Genomic DNA, 17,169 nt, shown 5'->3' on the forward strand with positions numbered 1-17,169 from the left:
TAAAAGCCGTCTGTGCTCCTAACCGACGAACCGTTGGATCACTGTAAAGTCTTCAGGCAGCCGCAGGGTGGCGCTGTATCTGCTTGAGACTTTTGACACAGACTGCTGTTTGGGTCACTTTTTACATGTGACTAAACGAATAAATATTAATTCATTTATTTTGAAATTGGATGACTTTTCCTAAGGTGATCCCTAAAACATAAAAAAGAAATATTTTTTAAAATGTATGTGCTACATATTTCTGTACACTGAGACCTCTCCAAACAAATTTAATCTGTCCCGACTGAAATTAACTTTAAATAAACCAGTGTAGGTCAAATCAAGGAAAATGTCATACCTGTGTGCATTATTAATGGGACAGTGGTAATAAAGGTAAAACGTGTGTTCCCATCACTCCTGTCCCAAATCTCTTCACTCCCAAGTGAAGAGGCACTGTTGCCTCAGCTGGCTTAAATCCTGGTTTGGGCTTAGCTGTGTGGAGTTCACGTATTTTTCTTTGGGTACTCCAGCTTCTTCCCTTACTCTGAAGACATGCATGTTCGTGCACTGGTGATTCTAAACAGATCACGGATGTAAGGTATTTGAAGTTTATAGAATAAAGTCCTGCATAAATGTGTAGTTGAAAGTGTTTTGAATCATCAATAAGACTAGAAAAGCATTATATAAATGCAAGTGTATTATCTGAAAGTGCTTTGCACCTGCAAGCATAGTACACAATGTAAGTTAACAGTGCAACAACACACACACAAAAAAAAAATGAAAAGCAATCTGTGGAAGCTCTACTTGAGACTAAGAGCAAAATGGTTAAGCAGAAAAAAGCAGAAATTAGACCACAAAACTAACTGAGGGTTTCATATGATTTACAATTTCACCTAGTCTAGCAACAGAAACCATATGAAGTCCCTCAAGAGTGTTCCTGACCATTGGACTGCTTAACGAAGTAGGAAAAGGAAAAAAAAAATAGATCTAATGTGAGCAATCTTAACATGGAAAAACTTCCGAAACCTCTCACAGCCATTAGTTACAGCTTCAATGTCAGACGAATTCAGGATATTTAACAAGATCTTTTGTCTAACAGAATGTTTATTAAGAAACTAAACCTTCTTACCTTACCAAGTGTCAGAACTCTTCAAAGCTTTCGAAGGGCAGGGTTTCCCCTCACTGCTCTGAATGCACAGAGTAGTTTGTGCTCTAAGTGTTACTTACATGAAATTATTATACATAAAGAAAAATAGTACTCATGGGCAGGGGGTGGGGGGGGGGGGGGGTGACACAGAAGTGAAGACAATGTTTAACAGTAGTAATTTAATACATGTTTATACAATAATAAAATTATATTGCTGTTATGTTATCACGTCTTTGGTAAAACAAGACATGATATTGCATGACAGTAAATGTTTTGAGTTTTTATAAACCTCAAAATGAGTTTTTATAAACCCCAAAAAAGAAACTCTTCTTATATCAGACAGGCATTCCAAAGTAAAAGTAACATGCCCTTTCTGTCTTTCTGTTTTGAGGACGGCTTCTTTTCCCTGTCACTACAGATGGTCTGTTTATGTTTTGATTGAGAGCCTTTTTTTGGGCAGCTGAAGAGAAGAAGTCTATCTTATGGTCAACCTCTGGCTGTATCTTGGTCACATTACCCAGCAAAACCCAGTATGCAGGTTCATCTGTAATAGTCCTTGTGCCACAGATCCTCACTGTTGCTTCTACTTTAAACAGAAGAGCAGGGACATGGGTGCAGGTCTCCACGACTCCGGCCATACAGCTGCAGTGGGCGGCTTCAACCTTCCCTGTGATGCTCACAGTGACCCATGGCTGCAATGCTGGTTGATTCAGTCTTTGAGAGTGCAGGACCTGAAACACACACAGACAAAGTTCAAGACACAAACTTTAATAAGCCAAGGCCGACACAAATGTGTTGTATCTATGTTTAAATACATTAATCATAAATATAACAAATAAAGTGTTTTTATGTAACCATCTATAGAAAGCTGCATGTTATATTTTAAATCTGCATGTTTCTTTTTAGAAACCTATCAGCAAAAACTTAAGTATGTAATGCAAGGATGTAATCACTTTCAAGAGTGAGAAAGCATAAAGTTTGACTTTAAGTGTAATTAGGATTATTTATAATGAATTAATTAGTGCAATTTCTTTAACCACAGAGAATAATCTGTTTATAATATAATAATAAATAAGAGATTTATAATAATAAATCTCCCCGGTAGGGTAATAAATCTCGATCGATATATTGATTATTGTGACAGGCCTACTGTTTTGGTATCATAACAAGCTTGCCAAACATGCACGACCACTAAGCAATGTCTAAGCAGTAGTACTGGTCTGAATGACAACAAACATAGCTAGTGTTTGGGAAAATCTGTTAGAAAACAGTTATTACTTCAATAATTATGCTTAGCATGTGACACAGACACTGCATAAAAAACTACAACAACAAATACTTACTTGAGGAGGATGGGAGAGGGCAGCATGAGGTTGACACTGTTCCCTGCTCAGATGCAGTGTACAAGGACAATCAGGGCTGTCACAACAATGGGGTGGGGCCAAGTGGCTGCAACCCTAGGTACAATGTACAAGTATATATAATTACATATAATATATGTGAATAAAGCAAGAATCTGTTTAGGTTAGTTACTGTGCTGACTGATGCTTGCTAGGTTTATATGATTGTAAACTGCACAAAAACAACAACATTAATGATAACGACAAACAAAATTACTTAGATTTATGTAAATCTCACATCAGGAAGATCTGCATTCGATTTCATGGGCTGAAATAAATAGGCAGAAACATTACTGCTAAACTACGGAAGCGTAGAGCTGCCATCCAGGCAAAAGAAACATAGAAGTGTATCACGTTATAACGTGAAAAGTTTATTGTTCTAACAAGATACTTTTCCTGTTTGTACAATATACTATCATGTTTGTACAATATACTTTTCACGTTTGAACAACATAATATCACGTTATTACAATATACATAATCATCACGTTCATACAATATAATTATCACGTTCGTACAATATAAATATTATATTGTACGAACGTGATAATTATATTGTTTGAACAATAAAGTTTTCATAACATATATTTTATTGTTCGAGCATGATATATTGCCGTAAAACTACGGAAGCGTAAAACATAGTGAAGTGGGTGACAGTGCAGATCAGAGTGCGAGAAAATGGCTCGTTTATTGGAATTAATTAAGTTCTATTTTATGCTTGGATTGAGGCATGGGGAGATTTTGCATTGAGCAGTTTGGACAGTATTGTGATAAGCATGCGGACACTTAGAAGAAACCTAAAACGCATGGGACTGTACAGGAGAAAGAATGAGTCCGATCCGATTGAGGTGGCACGATTTCTTATTGATCAACTGGAGGGACACGGGAGGCTCCATGGATACAAACTACACCACCTGAACTGCATTCAGGCAGGTTATGTTGTCACGCAGAGTACTGTGAGACATTTACTGAAATATCCTGACCCTTACGGTGTTGAGCAACGACGCAGAAATCGCCTAATGCGACGCACGTATGTAAATCCTGGACCAAATTTCATGTGGCATGTTGACTCCTATGACAAACTGAAGCCTTTTGGAATCTGTATAAATGGAGCTATTGATGGCTTTTCGAGAGTTATGATTTGGCTTCATGCCTATTCAACAAACAATGATCCCAAAGTCATTGCTGGATATTTCATAGCAGAAGTTGAAAAGAGGATGGGAACACCTGCTAGGATTCGCTCTGATTTGGGAACAGAAAATGTCATAATGGCCGAGATACAACGATTCTTGCGCTGGACTATGGATCCAAACGTCAGAAACTGTTTTATTACTGGATCCAGCAATCACAATCAGCGTATTGAAGGCTGGTGGGCCTTTCTGAGACGACATCATGCTCAGCACTGGATAAATCGTCTCCAGGAACTAAAAGACCATGACTGCTTTTCTGGATGTTTTTTGGACAAGCAGCTCATATTGTTTACGTGCCTGAACGTCATCGAGGTATGTAACCATGTTTATATTCTTTTAATGAGTCATTGTGTGTGTGTGTGTTAGAGAGAAAGAGAGACACGGAGAGAGAATAAAAAGTTTGCTTTAACACCCACCATGCACCGTCCCTATTATCACTGCGTTCAGGATATGAAAAAATGCATATTTCACTGGCCAGAAACATAAAATCACACTGTCTAAAACAATTCACGTTTAATAATTACTTTAAATTTTACACAGTATCACGTGTCTACCACTGTTATTCTTGTTGTTGTTGTTGTCTTATTTTTGATAAACTCTGTTTTTCTGACTGTCACTGTGTGGTGCTTTTGATTGATTGATCGTACTTTATTCATCCCGAGGGAAATTGGGTTAAGGCTGCCAGCCGTGCCAGCGCCGTTTTGGGTAACATGTTGAGCCAAGACAAATGTGTTCTTTTACTGATATGAGATTTTTTAATTTTTAATATTTAATAGGAGGAGCTGCAGCAAGTTGCACATATGTGGAACACCCACATAATACGCAGAAGCAGAAATGCAGTTGCTCCAAGTGGACGTCCGATACTCATGTACACCATCCCTCATCTCTTTGGAGGACAGGATCATCTGAAAGAGGTTTCTCGGGAACAGGCAAGAATGTCAACAGAGAGAACCTTATACCTGTGATGAAACCGTTTTCAGCTTGTGTTGCCTCATAATGTCAGAGAACTTCTTACTTCCACCAAGCACAGCAGATGAATCCATTGAACTGTATCTCTTCCTGAGAACCTATATACTGAAGGACTTATAAACCTAAATATAATTGGGCTTTGGGAATTTTTACGCACATATTTTTTGGTACAATGTTTTATTTGTGCAATAAACAATAGAAAAGACAATCATTATTATTTTCTTTGGATTTTCGGTTGAAGATAGTAGCAAGCAAGCATGTCTAAATTTATTTAACCAAATCTGTGTACTCCAGTGAAGAATCAAAATTAAAGCAGGTCCTTGTATTTGTATTGCTTTTCTTTTTTTAATATTTTGACTGAGGCATTTATGCAAAAAACAGGTGTTTGCTTCCCATCTAAAGAAAACATCTGACACCTGTTTATTAATTGAAATGAGAACATTGAAGTAAATGCTTGAATACGCAAAATGTTTTAAAAATAAATCAGTAGAAAGACTTGCATTGAATAATCTCAACCTTTTGGCATTTCCAATTATTTTTTAACTGAATTTCTATTATATATGATTTCTGTTTTAAGACTGTCGAAAAAACATTTTTTAAACTGCTGATCCTATACATTCTCATTCATGAAATATTGTTTTCAATTTTACTGAACACACTGTGCAACTGCTATTCATCCACGAACAGTTTCTTGTAAACTGGTAAATGTAAAAATTCTGCATTATTTAATAATTAACAAACACTGTTAGATGTTAGCCTCCCTTTTATTTGTGTTCAAGGAGAAGAAAACACGGACTCTTGATAAACACTACAAAACTTAACTTATGTGCCAATTTTCTGTCTTTTATTCCAGTCAACTATTGCATCAAACACATTGCCTTCCAAAGTTAGTCCCTTTAAATATGTTCTAAACAAATGACTGGTGGAAAGGTAAAAAAATATATACTTGAAAATAATTAATATTAAGTCTTTTGAATTATTACTAAACAAAACATCCCCTCTAGCAGACATGTTGTATCCTACAAAACTGTACCACAGACCTGTGGAAAAGGACCTTGACACATGATAGATAGAACTAATAATAAGCATAGTTCACCTCTTGCTGCTAACCATATGAACTTATTAAACATAATTATTTAACATTTAAACTAGTAAAACTTTTAAGTATGAAATTTTAAACTGAAATTGACATTTTTCATGGTGGAAACAAATTGATGTTATCCACAATTTTTTGAAAATAAATTCAAATATCCCTGAAATTTAAGCTCTTTCTTTTTTTATACAATGATGTGTTCCCTGTTTGTGGGTTTAACAAACTTTAGAGCTTCATAGCCAGTCATTGTTAGTGCAAACCTTTCGTTCTTTGGTTTAAACATGATGGACTTTAATCAAGCTATGCTGAACTCATAAGAGCTTTTAGCAGCCAAAACATTGTCCAGTTCATTTTGTAGTTCTGGGTAGGACGTGTATGTCCATGGTAGTTCCAGAAGAGGGCCGCATGTGTGTGCCACAGGTCGTCGTGCCAGTCCATCCACAGGCGTGAACAGTACCTCAACCTTGTCAACACAAATGACATCTGACCCAGTAAGAAACCTGAACATCCTTCTGAGCCCTGTATCGTCAAGTCCTCTGATGTACTGGTGCAGAAATCTGAAGCTTTGCTTTTCTGCTTGAGTGGTGGGAGAGGCAGTAAGCAACTTCAAAAGCTTTCTCGTTGTTGGCTTTTTATCTTCATACATTTGTAGGACATCTTGTGGGCTTTGAAAAGCTTCTTTTAGGAAGTGGCTTGCAACTAAGGACATTTTCTCTGCGGCATATGCTGGTTTTTGGATTAATTGTTTGTGTGCGACTTTCAGAAGAAGGCCTTTTAAGTTCTCTTTGGTTGGAAGCACTGATACATCCAGGCGATCCATGAGATCCAGCACTTCATCCCTGTCTTCATCTGAAAGATCTTTTTTTAGTGCCCTTGTTATCAGATCCCTATCTGATTGACTTAGGTAAAAGAGAAGACTTTCAAACAGCAGATCATCTGATACTTGATTTTCACCGAAGATGAGTGCCACTGTGAAAACAGGAGCAAGGCGACAAGGGAAATATCCATGGTCTTGAAATCCCTTCAGTAAAATTCTACCCATGGATTTCCACTCTTCTTCCTGCCATTTAGGAGACAGTGATGGCACTCTGAACTCCTCTCCTTCAGCTGTGTTGTCCACAAACTCTGACCAAAATGCAGCATACACATCTCTTGATACACCATCTGCATCAGCTCCTTTTTCATCAATGTAGGTGTATTTTAGAGGGTGTATGAGGAGTGCTGAATCTTTGAACTGGCTGATCATCTCCTCCAGAATAGTAACCCTGTGAAGTTTGATGGTAACACAGACAACATCATATAATCCTGCAGAGCTTATTGCTTCATTGCTTATAGATGTATCTGGACTACTGACTGCTGTGTTTGTTGGAGGAAGTGTAATGGATGTGATGACCAGATCATCTTCCTCAAACTGCAGGAATGGTTCATCTATTACAGTGTCATCAAGTTGACAAGGCAGAGGCTCTCCAAGGTAGGGTCCAATCATTACCTCAGATGTGTCGAATAATACATCTTCATCAGCATTCCTAGATTCTGATGATGATATCACAACAGTGTGAGAAGCTTCTTCATCTCCTTGATGTGAGTCAGTCAGTTGTGTAACATTGTTTACATCTGTTTTCCCTCTATCATAAACTTCTTCATCATCTTCATCATTGGAAAATCTTCTTGTGCACAAGTAAAATCTCAACATTCCCATTTTAAGTGCTGAGTAGAGTTCTCCAACTGTGACATCTTCATCAAATACGGCCTCTTCCTGATAGTCTAATACAGTGGGGCAAAAAAGTATTTAGTCAGCCACCGATTGTGCAAGTTCCCCCACTTAAAATGATGACAGAGGTCAGTAATTTGCACCAGAGGTACACTTCAACTGTGAGAGACAGAATGTGAAAAAAAAATCCATGAATTCACATGGTAGGATTTGTAAAGAATTTATTCGTAAATCAGGGTGGAAAATAAGTATTTGGTCACCTCAAACAAGGAAAATCCCTGGCTCTCACAGACCTGTAACGTCTTCTGTAAGAAGCTTTTCTGTCCCCCACTCGTTACCTGTATGAATGGCACCTGTTTGACCTCATCATCTGTATAAAAGACACCTGTCCACAGCCTCAACCAGTCAGACTCCAAACTCTGCCATGGCCAAGACCAAAGAGCTTTCGAAGGACACCAGGAAAAGAATTGTAGACCTGCACCAGACTGGGAAGAGTGAATCTACAATAGGCAAGCAGCTTGGTGTGAAAAAATCAACTGTGGGAGCAATCATCAGAAAATGGAAGACATACAAGACCACTGATAATCTCCCTCGATCTGGGGCTCCACGCAAGATCTCATCCCGTGGGGTCAAAATGATCATGATAACGGTGAGCAAAGATCCCAGAACCACACGGGGGGACCTGGTGAATGACCTGCAGAGAGCTGGGACCAAAGTAACAAAGGTCACCATCAGTAACACACTACAACGGCAGGGAATCAAATCCCGCAGTGCCAGACGTGTTCCGCTGCTGAAGCCAGTGCATGTCCAGGCCCGTCTGAAGTTTGCCAGAGAGCACATGGATGATACAGCAGAGGATTGGGAGAATGTCATGTGGTCAGATGAAACCAAAGTAGAACTTTTTGGTATAAACTCAACTCGTCGTGTTTGGAGGAAGAAGAATACTGAGTTGCATCCCAAGAACACCATACCTACTGTGAAGCATGGGGGTGGAAACATCATGCTATGGGGCTGTTTTTCTGCCAAGGGGACAGGACGACTGATCCGTGTTAAGGACAGAATGAATGGGGCCAAGTATCGTGAGATTTTGAGCCAAAACCTCCTTCCATCAGTGAGAACTTTGAAGATGAAACGAGGCTGGGTCTTCCAACATGACAATGATCCAAAACACACCGCCCGGGCAACAAAGGAGTGGCTCCGTAAGAAGCATTTGAAAGTCCTGGAGTGGCCTAGCCAGTCTCCAGACCTCAACCCCATAGAAAATCTGTGGCGGGAGTTGAAAGTCCGTGTTGCTCGGCGACAGCCCCAAAACATCACTGCTCTTGAGAAGATCTGCATGGAGGAATGGGCCAAAATACCAGCTACTGTGTGTGCAAACCTGGTAAAGACCTATAGTAAACGTTTGACCTCTGTTATTGCCAACAAAGGTTATGTTACAAAGTATTGAGTTGTATTTTTGTTATTGACCAAATACTTATTTTCCACCCTGATTTACGAATAAATTCTTTACAAATCCTACCATGTGAATTCATGGATTTTTTTTTCACATTCTGTCTCTCACAGTTGAAGTGTACCTCTGGTGCAAATTACTGACCTCTGTCATCATTTTAAGTGGGGGAACTTGCACAATCGGTGGCTGACTAAATACTTTTTTGCCCCACTGTATGTCATGACTGAACACCTCCCATCTTCCAAATTTGCTTTTTCCACTTGGAAGAAAAGATCTTTAGCATACTGTAATATGTCAGCTTTTTTGGAGTCTTTGGGCACATCAAAGGTCCTTGTTCCTCCTCCTCTGCGCTTTCTCACTTGCTTACCTTCATGGATCCACCCTAACTCAATTTTTCAAGTCTTTTTCTCAGCCCATTTGTTGTTTTTTGCATATGTTCTTTTTCTCTTAGAAACAAATGCCTCCTCATGATCAGGTTTCTTCTCATTTTCATTGATTCCCATCTTTTCCTTCAATTTTTCAAGCAATGAGTTTTTTCTTGATTCTGTTAAGGGGACTTTACCCGGATGGATGTAGTGGCAGAAACACACACGAGCACAGGATTGTAGTGATGCAGATTTTATATACACTGATGAGGGACTATTTACAAGGGAAGGGGCTATATACAGTGACAGATAAAAATGTGCAAGGAGAGCAGCGCTGAAAGGATGAGACGGAGCCGAGGTATGCGGGCGGACCGATGACACACCGGAATTACCTAAAAGCGAGGGACAAACAAAGTTACAGAGTACGTCAATAGCCGAGAGTTAAACTAAAAGTGGACGAGGAGAGTTGGAGAGCTTACTTGCAACACCGAAATACAGCTGTAGCGGTGGTCACAGCCTGGTACGAAGTAATTCTCCGTCACGGATCCACAGAGCCCACACACAGAAAGGCAGGCGAGCAGGCAGCGGGACAGGCTAAAACAAAGGAGAAGCAGGCAGGTGATGGATCCAAAAACATGCAGCTCAATCGCGTGGAATCAACAGATTCAGCTTGCACCAACACGTTACCACTTATGAAAACGACAATACTCCGACACCAGACGTCCGAGATTCAGCTCCATAAAAGCGCTCACTGATGACGTCCGATGCGCCGCAGGTGTGCCTGAATGCCATCAAGCCCCGCCCCGCCTACCTGTGCCAAGAAGGGAAACAAAACCCAAAAACAACAATACACCTACCAACCACCTAACAGATTCCTTAGTACTTGCACCACTGTTTTCCAAGCAGAACCGTCTGGCAGCTATCCGATCACCATATGTTGGGATGTAACCAGACAGGGTCTTGTCATCCATGAAATCAATCACTGTGGCATCAATCTGTAATAACAGAGATATTTATTACTATACAGAAGTACAAGGTATACCTGCTGCCACACCGCATGAGGTACCTCACTAAAAAAAATGTATGTACATTTCACATGTGTTTTGATAATTGTCTGTTATAATATAATTGTCTGTTGCTTTTCATGTTTGTATAATATAATATCACGTTATTATAATATACATAATTATCACGTTCGCACAATATTGTACGAACGTGAAAATTATGTATATTATAATAACGTGATATTACATTGTTCAAACGTGAAAAGTATATTGTACAAACATGATAGTATATTGTTAGCACGATATAATTTTCACGTTATAACGTGATGTACTTATATTTCTCTTTTGTCTGGGTGGCAGCTCTACGCTTCCGCGCCAAATAAGCGAGAATAAAGTAATATTATATTTGAGAAAAGGCACCTGCTATCTTGATGATGGAGGCTTCGTAGACCGTCCACCCGCCTTTTGGCTCCTTGTCGCCACTCCACGAAATAAAGGTCCGTTTCCTCCATGCCGGCTAATTATTCATCCTCATTAAAATCTCGCATATGTTCAGTTGGCAGAATTAAGAATTTTACATCTTCCAACCACTTAATTAACGCGAACATAATCGGCTTGTTTCTTCCCGTCTCCTGTATCCGGCCGTTCCTCTCACTGTCGGAATTCGCGCCTCAGAGACGTCGTTATTTTTCAAAAAAAAGAAAGAAAGAAAGAAACAGCAACAACTACTAAACAGAATTTTTGCACGTTCATTGCACATTTGTGGGAATGTTTAAATATTTACTTTTTATTAATTACTTTTCATTTTATCTTTATTTTTTAAATCACCATGGCAATGCGCATGCGCATACTCTCCTGCACGCAACGGGCTTTGGAGTTGACGTAACGCTGCAATGCATTGTGGGAGCGCAGCACCATATTGGCAGTCCACGAATCAAAACAAACACACTCTTTGTGTTGGAAGGAGCAATTCTGAAAAGTAGCTCAAAAGAAAAAGGACGGTATAGAGACAGATTGTGTCCAGATGCAAAGAGATGGTACTTGCAAAAAAATAGCGTGCATTGGAAATGTGGACCCGTATGAAATCCGGCAGTGGAGTAGAAACCCTGAAGACCAAACCGCTATTGATTTAGCCTGATATATTCTCGTAGCTTGTCTGTGAAGTCAGCGCATACACGGCGCACCAATTTCGCCATTATAAATCTCTGGAGGCGCACATCCAATTCACCAAGGACTGGGTACAATTGTGAGTACGCCGTCATTCAAACAAAGGTAAGTCAGCTTGAGTACTGCGAGTAAAATGCGTTTGATTTCCCTCCGAACATTCAGATTAGTGCAAGCATAAATTCATTCATGAGGGGGAAAATTACAGTGAGAACATGTGGAGGCTCTGTTAGATGGATAACCAGTGTTGGGTAAGTTACTTTAAAATAGTAACTTAGTTACTTTACTAGTTACTTCTATCAAAAGTAACTCAGTTACTTCAAGTTACTCGTTACTTTCAAAGTAACTAGTTACTAGGGAAAGTAACTTTGGTTTTACTCAGAATTCTCTTGTTAATGTGTTGCTTTTATAACTTTGCCAGTCTTCCAGCTTGCTTACTTGCCACAAGTGCACTGTGCCACCTACCAATAGAAAGGAAAAGATAATACGCCTGGACCGTCATTGACTGCTGCCATGATTCTAGCCTACGTCACAGCGTCATGTGCGCCTTTTACATCCAACACAAAAACTGCAGTCGTGGTGCTTTGATTGTACTCAGAACTCGGAAATTCTGCCTTCTGAATAGGAAGATGTAGGTAACACCAGACTGCAGATGAACTGCATACAGGGCTGGACTGGGACAAAAAATCGGCCCGGGCATTTTGACTAGAGACTGGCCCACCATTATAGGAAAGATCATAAAGCCTTTGAATGAAAACAAACGCTGTTGTGACAGTGATGTTCACTGTTTTGATGGTATATATGCATCAATCGTTTGTTGTAAGATTCAGATAATTATTTTTTAAAAGCCAGACATTTTAAATGAGAATAAGAAAGAAAAGTATTTCTTTGTGCCCACCTCTCCCTGTTAATGCCCTACCTGGCACCCCTGGCAAAACTTTGCATCTTCAGGTGCGGATCGCACCTGCACAGTTACCAGCTGTCAGCTACCTAAAAAAGGATCCTGGGGTTATCTGTCTCTCAGAAACAGTTCATAACTTCCCTTCAACTCATTTATGTCACCTAAAAGGTAAACCTGTATCTCCATCACCTGTTCAGCTCTGATGATTCAGTAAGGACATCTCCTGGTTTCATCCTCATTTTTCCCTCTCACCAGATAAACAAACCGACATCATGACCAGCAGCTTTTTTGCAGCTGTGGCTCCAGCAAACATCAGCTGATACTAGGAATTAATATTAAATAAATTCTAACAACAGCTGATCAAGCTTAAACGTGCTGCTGTTGTTTAACGCGACATCGGCTGGTTTCCTCTTTCTGGTGCAAAGTGGGCGATAAACAAACAAGAGAGAAAAGCCGATCAGCTGATCATTGATCAGTTTCATGATTGAAGTAGAAATGGGAGAGGGAGGGGGGAGAATGAGAGAAGAAGAGGCAGCTGTGCAGAAAACACAGAATAACTCCAGCTTTGTGCCCTTTTCATTGTAGCCGAATTACGGGACAAACTGTTCCTTTTCACCTCAATAAGAAATGCGTAATATTTTCTCTGAACACCAGACGGGACGGTTGGCAACTCTAATAACTTATGAACAAAATAAAGTTTAACATCGTTAACATCATAGCACCCACCCAGCTGTATAGAAACTCCGTCATGCTAGCTAGTACACAGTACGGAAAAAGTCAGAATAACGAAAATAAACTCCACCTAAACTTGGTTTATATCTGACCCAGATAGACTGCAGGTCATAACTTCTTACCTGAAGTTCAGTTCACACTTGGACCGGCGGCCGCCTCGGGTCTCTTTTCCTTCTCATCCATCTGCTGCCTCCAACACTTGCTAATGTTACTGAATCTGTGGAAGCTCCGCGATAGCCACCACACGAAGTAACGAGTAACGACCCTATCTAAATCCCAGTAACGACTAACGCGTTCCTGATTTTGGCATAATAACTAGTTACCGTGCTCGTTACCACAATAATAACGTAGTTACTGTAACGCGTTACTTAATAACGCGTTAGTCCCAACACTGTGGATAACATAGTGAGTTCAGTGAACTGACGTGACATTGTCCTGAAGGATTTAGTTATTCTCTGTGGTTAAAGAAATTGCACTAATTAATTCATTATAAATAATCCTAATTACACTTAAAGTCGAACTTTATGCTTTCTCACTCTTGAAAGTGATTACATCCTTGCATTACATACTTAAGTTTTTGCTGATAGGTTTCTAAAAAGAAACATGCAGATTTAAAATATAACATGTAGCTTTCTATAGATGGTTACATAAAAACACTTTATTTGTTACATTTATAATTAATGTATTTAAACATAGATACAACACATTTGTGTCGGCCTTGGCTTATTAAAGTTCATGTCTTGAACTTTGTGTGTGTTTCAGGTCCTGCACTCTCAAAGACTGAATCAACCAGCATTGCAGCCATGGGTCACTGTGAGCATCACAGGGAAGGTTGAAGCCGCCCACTGCAGCTGTATGGCCGGAGTCGTGGAGACCTGCACCCATGTCCCTGCTCTTCTGTTTAAAGTAGAAGCAACAGTGAGGATCTGTGGCACAAGGACTATTACAGATGAACCTGCATACTGGGTTTTGCTGGGTAATGTGACCAAGATACAGCCAGAGGTTGACCATAAGATAGACTTCTTCTCTTCAGCTGCCCAAAAAAAGGCTCTCAATCAAAACATAAACAGACCATCTGTAGTGACAGGGAAAAGAAGCCATCCTCAAAACAGAAAGATTCCACCTGCTACTGTGGAGAGGTTGGATCAACTGATGGGAAAATATTTTTCCAAGCATAGTTCTGTTCTGAATAACCCATAATGTTTTAATTTAGGGGCGCATGTAAATAATTTGCATTTACTGAATATGTACTTACTAATTACCACTGTTCAAAAGTTGAATAAAGAAACAAACAAATGTTTGCCTATTTTTAATTAAAACCACTTTATAGAACATCACATCAGTTATAATGTAGAATCAATGTCATGTATAGTTTACAAATGACAAAATGTTTACATAAAATCATGACAGCATTTATATAATATCACCCACTACTAGCATTCTGTAATTTACTGTCTCTTTTGAAAATGTATCTCTACATATACAGCACAAGACTTTTAAGAGTATTTAACAAGAGTATTTTCCCTGGTTTTACTAACACACTGGTGCACATGTTCACCAAAACGCAGCAAACCTTTGCCATCTTATCCAGGAGGGTCACCTTTTCACCCTCACGTGGAAGAAGTAATCTGATTGGCATGGTGGAATGTAGCATGTAGTTTGAAGCAGGGATTTCATAGTGCCCCATGTGTAGTGTTGGAACCCAGTCAGGATTTGTTTCATTCATTTCATAGGCTGGTTTGCCTGCATTAATGCCAAATAATTAGCAACTCTGTAAATAAAAGTAGTTCTGCATGTTTGTTCTAATTTGCTATGACCTCAGAGCGCATTGAAAATAAAAAGAGTACTATGAACTTATTTAGAACTTACCAGAATGAAAATACTGAAGCACACCAACAGATATCTGTGGCTGGTAGAGAACTGAATATCAGCTCGTCTCACAGCTGCTATCCAGGCTAGACGCCTTCTTTTGGTAACATCCAACACCTCATGATGCTTCCAGGTGAGGAAACAATGAAAAGAGCCCATTTTCAAGCTTATTCCTTTGCCAGTAGTGCAATCTAACATTACAACCGACCACACAGCAAGCATTTGTTTGGCCTGCTAATATGTCGCCTCAACCAAAATTATATAATATTATTATTATCATCATTATTGCACTAAATACATTTTAAATAAAGGATACTTTGATATACATTCTACTGTTAGGTTGGAAATGTATTTTCTTCACCCTAAAATATCTTTTGAAATGTATTTTGGTTTGAAAAAAATATATTTTCAATTTAAAAAAATATTTTTTGAGCATCACAAATACAACATATATTTACCATATATTTAAAATATATTTTGGCCAGGAAAAATGTATTTTTTTACCGTATGGGTGAGCAGGAACAGGAAGTGACACTCTACTGCAGAGAGAGCGAACACCAAGTGACAGCGCCACCAAGGACTCAGACACAGAAGGATGACCTTAAAGTGGCAGCTGTATTGCACTGTGCAGATACTCAAAAACTCACGAAGAAATAACCTAAGCTAGAAACTAAGAACTAAACTCTGGAGAACCCATGGGGTCAGAGCTGACCCCATTGGTTTACTAGGGAAACCATGGGGTCAAATTTGACCCCATGGGTTCTCCAGGGTTAAACACTGGGACACTAGGAGCCAGGAACTGGGAGCAATGGAAATCAGACTCAAGAAGATACTCACACAGCACGTGGGGTATCAGCAGTGTTGGGGAGTAACGGAAGACATGTACCGCCGTTACGTATTTAAAATACAAAATATGAGTAACTGTATTCCGTTACAGTTACCGTTTAAAAAGGTGGTATTTAGAATACAGTTCCTTTGTTGAAATAAATGGATTACACGGCGGTACTTCCCTGTTTCATATTGTGGCAGGTCAGGACTGTTTGGGTTTTGTTTGACAGCTACGTTCTGTTGTTCCAGGCGGCAGCGTTACGGTTGCCATGGTTACAGGGTGACTTCTCTCTCTGCGTGTTTCCTGAGTGAGAGAGGCCTTTTTTGTTGTTGTTGTGCTAAGCTAATAGGCAGAATGCTACCGGTATAGCTCTAAAGAATGTAGCATCATGGGCAGTGTAGTTCGTGCTGCAGGGAGAATGGACTGCCATACAGGTTATGTGTCTGTGAGCGAGGGAGGGAGAAAAAGGAAAAGTACAGCTGTCATCGAGCAAAAACGGGAGTTGGAAGCATGTAAATATAATAATAACCACTGCAGCCAAGAAGAGTGCCTGACGAGCCCAGTTGTAAGTAAGCTATTAAGACTCGACTGTACACCGTGTTCGTGTTTTCCTCCAAAAACAATAAGCTCCGTTGGAGCAGCCTTTCAACGCCTCTCTCTGTCTCTCGCTAGCAAAGTTGACCCAGACAACAAAGTAAAGCTAGTTTTCGGCTACGAGCCCGACATGAACCCGCTGTATTAGCCAGAGGTCCCTTTACTAAGGTTCGGAGCCGCCGACCTTCAGTAACAGTAATAAATCACAGCAATAGTACATTCATGTAGTTGTAAACAGCATGATAATATATTAAGTAATCCAAAGTATTCAGAATACGTTACTCTCATTGAGTAACTTAACGGAATACGTTACAGAATACATTTTGGGGCATGTATTCTGTATTCTGTAATGGAATACATTTTAAAAGTAACCTTCCCAACACTGGGTATCAGATACTGTTTTATTTAGGTCCAGCAACGGCGAACCAAGCAAGACGGTCGCTCACAGCTCGGAGCCGTTCAGCCGGTAATATTCAAACTTTTCAAACTTTCTCCGAGAAACAGACCTCGCCCAGCAGGCCTGAGTTTGCTGCTTTCTGGAAGCTCTTTTGAGTAAACCCACAGACTATTATACTCTGGCTTTACAGCTTTAAGAAACAACAGACAGTTAATCTTCATATTCAAGAAATTAGCTTTAGCAAAAATTAGCATTAGCTACCAGCAGCCGCTAGCTCGCCAGTTAAAATAAAAGAAGAAAGGACTCCTGGACTGGAATGGCTGGTTAAGATAAATATTTATTGGAGTCTCACGAGTAACACAAACTAAAGACAGT

At 39.7% G+C, this 17,169-nt stretch overlaps 1 protein-coding gene and 1 pseudogene across 2 annotated transcripts; one reads left to right on the forward strand and one right to left on the reverse strand.

Annotated features, from left to right (window-relative positions):
- Nucleotides 1-3,519: 3,519 nt before the first annotated feature.
- On the forward strand, nucleotides 3,520-4,681 carry LOC148106395 (uncharacterized). Its single transcript, XM_087843307.1, has 2 exons — nucleotides 3,520-4,028; nucleotides 4,493-4,681. Exons 1-2 carry the CDS (start codon nucleotides 3,546-3,548, stop codon nucleotides 4,679-4,681), a joined length of 672 nt encoding a protein of 223 aa, XP_087699433.1. The 5' UTR covers nucleotides 3,520-3,545.
- Nucleotides 4,682-6,073: 1,392 nt separating this feature from the next.
- LOC148106396 (uncharacterized) lies at nucleotides 6,074-11,087 on the reverse strand (annotated as a pseudogene). Its single transcript, XR_015719254.1, has 6 exons — nucleotides 10,729-11,087; nucleotides 10,162-10,299; nucleotides 9,818-9,898; nucleotides 9,688-9,696; nucleotides 9,178-9,448; nucleotides 6,074-7,563 (listed from the first exon to the last, which is right to left on the reverse strand). The product of XR_015719254.1 is annotated as an uncharacterized LOC148106396 (transcript).
- Nucleotides 11,088-17,169: the final 6,082 nt, after the last annotated feature.

The sequence above is a fragment of the Neolamprologus brichardi genome, chromosome 1 (genome assembly GCF_056152115.1).
Source record: "Neolamprologus brichardi isolate AB-2024 chromosome 1, ASM5615211v1, whole genome shotgun sequence".
Classification (NCBI taxonomy): domain Eukaryota; kingdom Metazoa; phylum Chordata; class Actinopteri; order Cichliformes; family Cichlidae; genus Neolamprologus; species Neolamprologus brichardi.